Source organism: Bidens hawaiensis, unplaced genomic scaffold (genome assembly GCF_021521415.1).
Source record: "Bidens hawaiensis isolate Kalapana, Puna unplaced genomic scaffold, B.hawaiensis_p1.1 tig00007840_1, whole genome shotgun sequence".
Taxonomy (NCBI): Eukaryota; Viridiplantae; Streptophyta; class Magnoliopsida; order Asterales; family Asteraceae; genus Bidens; species Bidens hawaiensis.
Window position 1 is genome coordinate 595,110 of NW_027491543.1, and position 4,794 is coordinate 599,903.

The 4,794-nt window shown below is 33.4% G+C and overlaps 1 protein-coding gene across 1 annotated transcript; it reads left to right on the forward strand.

Moving 5' to 3' along the window:
• The first annotated feature begins 407 nt into the window (after positions 1 to 407).
• On the forward strand, positions 408 to 1,458 carry LOC143636240 (protein FANTASTIC FOUR 2-like). Its single transcript, XM_077103885.1, has one exon. The coding sequence runs from the start codon at positions 552 to 554 to the stop codon at positions 1,311 to 1,313; it is 762 nt and encodes a 253-aa protein (XP_076960000.1). The 5' UTR covers positions 408 to 551; the 3' UTR covers positions 1,314 to 1,458.
• The last annotated feature ends 3,336 nt before the right edge of the window (positions 1,459 to 4,794 follow it).

Here is a 4,794-nt window from a genome sequence, read left to right on the forward strand (position 1 = left end):
GGCTTAATGGTTAAGAAGTAACCTTAACCATTCAGACTTAAGAATATCTCTTAACCATTAAGAGGTAGCCTCTTAATAACTGTTAGGATGCTACCAAACAGGCCATTAGTTTTGTTAATATTCTATACGTGCATTCTCGCTACAAGTACACTGATACCGATCTCATCCCTATTAAAAAATATGTGACAAGTTTTTGTGTGTCAACCAGCTAAACACACTCTTAAAAGTTTTATCCCGGACACACTTTAGATACAGTTGAGCACGGATTGTGTATGCGTTGTATGTATCCAAGTTGATAATAAAATGTGTGGACAAGTAAAAGGCTGGAATAAAAACACTATATTATTAAAACTAAAAATTCCATTTGCAGCCTTTCTCCCACATTTCTTCACCTATAAATACACCCTTCACCCTCTCACTCTCCTTTCATGCCATAACCACACTCCTCTCCATATCTTACTTGTTTTTGAACCTTTAATCCCTTCAAAAAAAGGGTTTAATTCCAAGTTTCACACACAAAATTCTTGATTTTTCCGCTCTTTTTAGCTCTAATGGCGTCCGCTGGTTGGAGCTTTTTGAAAGTTCTTGAGAACCCATCATTGGATTCCAAGAATCTTGATGAAGTTTACGTTCATCCAATGGTCAAACGGTCCGCATCCGCATTGAGTTCCAAGAGCTTGGAGATGTGTACTGAGAGTTTAGGAAGTGAGACTGGAAGTGATGTTAGTGAAAGTGGTGATGATTTTTATGCAATTTCAATGGAGGAAAGGGAGAGATTGAGGGCAATTCAAAGGTCCAAGTGCCGGAATTTTGACCGGAAAGTCCGTCGGAATGACTTCCCGCCGCCGTTGACCTCCATCAGCGGCTCTGATGGCGCGGTGAAGGTCAACCAGCATAGGGAAGGTGGGAGGTTGGTTATAAAAGCTGTGAGCTTTTTTAACTGTGGTACACATTTTCAAACGGAACGTGCAAACGGTAGGCTTCGCCTTTCGTTGTTGAGGGACCGGTTTGTAAATTATGAAAGTGGAAGGGTTGAAATTGAAAATTATGAAAAAGGTGGTGAGGTGGAATCTGATGAGGAGGAGGAGGATGTGGTGGCAGTGACGGTGACGGTGGCAGCTGAGGAGGATGAGGGCGGTTGGCGGTGGGATATGGACGGAAACCAGTGGCAGCTAACTGGAACTCCGAATTATTCTGTTGAAGCTCAATCTGGAAAAGGAGAGTTGAAAGTGCTAACAAGGTGCAAAGAGGGTGGCAATGGGAACAAGGTGTTTACAAATAATTGGGGTTCTTGTCGGGTGGCAATTTCTTGAAAATAAAAAATTTGATTGTTGTTTAAGAAAAAGCTATATGCTTGATTACTACATGTGATTTCTAATGTTTTTTCCCTTCTAATTTCATGTTTTTGATATCCTATTTATAGGGTATTTCTAATATAGTTGGTAGTTATTATGGTTATTGGATGACTCTTTTGTCTTTGGGTGAACCATTTTTTTAACTAGTATATAAATGCATGTGTAATCTTTTTAAACAAACAAAAAAAATGAGTATGGCATTTAATCACTGTAACAAAACTACTTAAGATTTGAGGATGTTTGACAATTTTGTATTAAGTCATTAAGATTAGACGCTTGACCGATAGTAAATGGACGCCTCTGAATCAGTAAACATGTTTTTAAAACTTACCCATTAAAAGGCTTTACTACATTAATATGTTTCTTTTAAATGAACTAAAATATAATCTCAGACCGATTTAAATGTAATCTCTTAATAGAATCATAATTAAGGTGATAGTTTGAATGTACGATTGACTCATTTGATATGAACATGTTATTGCCTTAAATATCAAGTTCAGATATTTAGTTACCTAATTGTAGGTGTAAATTGTAGGTGTAAAGATCAAGTTTTGATATTAATGTATGGTACGAATGTCTACTTAGCTAATTCTAGATAAATAAAAACATACGTAGATAAGTGAAAAGGACCAAACATTATTTCAAATCATGGATGATTTCGATCAGAAAACACATGTCCAAATGAATAACTATTATATGAAATGAACAGAAATAAAAAGAACAGCCACTTGTATAAACATGTTCCATTCAATACGACAACATTTGGGACATTTTCAAGATTTTAGTCACTATCATATCGTTTTATCCATACAATCTTTATTTACAAAATAGTGAATACACATATGTTCTTTATGTGGAAATATACTACATCCTTTGAATTGGATTTCAGGTTTATTATTAAAAATAGCTTTCCTACTAAGAGCATTCACAAGTCATCGTCAACCATCCCCTATTTTTAAAAATATCATTTTATTGGTGTTTTATATTAATAAAATATTTATATCGAAACCATCTCTATATTAACATATAACGGTAGAAAGAATACCATGCAATTCTTCTAAAAACACACTTCACCCCTTCAACATTTTCATTTATTTGACATAATTATAAAAACTTACTATAGTAGCTTTTCATATGAAAAACTACTATTTATATTCCATGAAATAAGTGTTTGTGATTAGAATAAATATAAGAATGATGATGGGATGTGGAAGTTTCTTTAAAATGAGGGAGAAACTTTGAAAAGTTTGATTTTTTGTTAAAGTGTAGATTAAAAAATCGTGGAGAGGATTTGAATGCTCAAAGAGAAGCCAACACAACTGGTTAGGTGAACGTACTCTCAAAATCGAGGTCTTGGGGGGGGGGGGGTGATCTGGTTATAATCTTCTCTTTTCTTAGGACTCGTTTGGTTCATGAAACATGGATTTCATTGGAAAAGGAATTGAAATTGAAATTAATTCCAACCAAATTGTGTTTGGTTAAAAAATAAAGGGTTTTGGAATGAAATGAATTCCATCAAACTCTTTTGATTGATGAAATTCAACGACCCTTTCTATATGTCTTAGAATTTAAAACTTTCCATGAACTTTTCAAAGATTACCAATATACCCATTCTTCACAAAATCTCATTACCTACATCTCCATGAACCTCCTATCGATAAACCAAAATTAAAAGATTGAGTTTTGCTATTAAAAAAGGGCTTGCGGCACAACTTGTTGCCCGTTCGTCCTCTGTCTTGATGTAAACGATTTATATTTAGATGAATAAAATGAGAACGCAGTCCAAATTAAAAACAGCGAACAAACTCAAAATGAATGAACCAACAAAATTCATTTTAGATTAACATAAACTAATCAAACTTATATACAAATATCCTTTGTTGAGAAGAAGAGAACCTAAAATAGAATTGATTGCAAACAAACCAAATTTAGTTACATATCTAAAATACAAAAAATCAATTGCAAATTAACCAGAATCATTGGTTGTGATTTCTGCCGTTGAAGGTTATAACTTATATCGATCCAACCCTAAATCACGATCTCCTTGGTTGGTGTTGCGAGTGTTACCATGGAAGACGAAGTAAAAAGTTTATTATCATTAGTGCATGAATCCATTACAGAAGTGATGTTCATGGAAGACGGAATACAACAAATTTCTTAAAACTTGTTGCAAGATAATAATTAGTTTATTGAAGTTAACATTCGTTTTACTCGTAGCAACAACAAATATTGAGGGATGCTCATATGCAGTGAATAATAAATTGCGTGAAATCAGATTTGCGTCATCAGTTTGTTGATGAGAATTTGAAAGATAGTCATATTTGTTATATTATAAAACAGTTGATAAGGATTTATATTTAGTAGAATAGACTTTGCGATTCAAAATGGGATAGCGGCGCAGCTTGTTGCTCGCTTACCCATTATTCAGATGTAGCTCAGTTTGTGTTATATATAATAACTTTTACTTTTATATTGAAAAAAAATTGAAGGTAATGTTTTTGTAGATGATGTAATGAATAATGACTATCTAGGTTATACAAAATGAAAACCCGATCGAATTTAAAACGTAATATTTTAATATCTAGCAATTGACACCTGAAAATGTTCGACCAATTAGAGAATTTTCTGAGTACTTAAACTGTAACATAAAATTTTATAAGTTGATCCTAAATACCTAATTAAGGCTTTGAAACAATTTATCACCCAATAAAAGCATGATACAAATCTAACTTATTTTTGCGTAGAGGTCCAAAAGTTGAGATAAAGAAAAAAGTTAAATAGTTGGTTAGACAATAAAAATAGAGGAACATGCAAGTGGGGCGGGGTACGACTCGGGTACTTCTACGTTGTAACTGTCAGGTGTAGGACCTATGATTGGAGCATGCACCCGCCTCACAGCCGATGAATAATGATCCTTTGCATGTGAATTTGTTTAGTACACATTCCCTTTTCAAGATTTTACAATCTAAACATGCCAAGTACATGCTACATTACAACTCTTGTATATTATTGTCTAAATTTAAAAAAAAAACATGTTATATATTATATCAAACTTGATAGCTAAACGAGTCTTTATATTGCACGCTCGAGTTTGGAGCTAGATTTAAAATAGCTGAGAAACATATTCTAAGCAATACTACGTGAAATGAAATTAATCCTAAACCAACACACCTAACACTAATTATAATATGTTATAACCGATTCACCTTATGTATTCTCGATTGTTAGAGATATTGTTACACATGAATAACATGTTAATTCATTTTTTATATTCCCAAGCTTTTGTTAGTTGTCAAGAGTTACACATAGTGTGTAATGTCCGTTTAGAAACTTGTTCACCACAATATTTATCAATTCCATATCACTAAATTATGCATAGATGTCAAACCATGCATGCACCTTGCACAATTTAGAATATAGTTGGTGGCATGTTACAATA

What these genes read in the sequence shown, in the direction of transcription:
- LOC143636240 (XM_077103885.1), top strand. Translation starts at nt 552, where the DNA reads ATGGCGTCCGCTGGTTGGAGCTTTTTGAAAGTTCTTGAGAACCCATCA.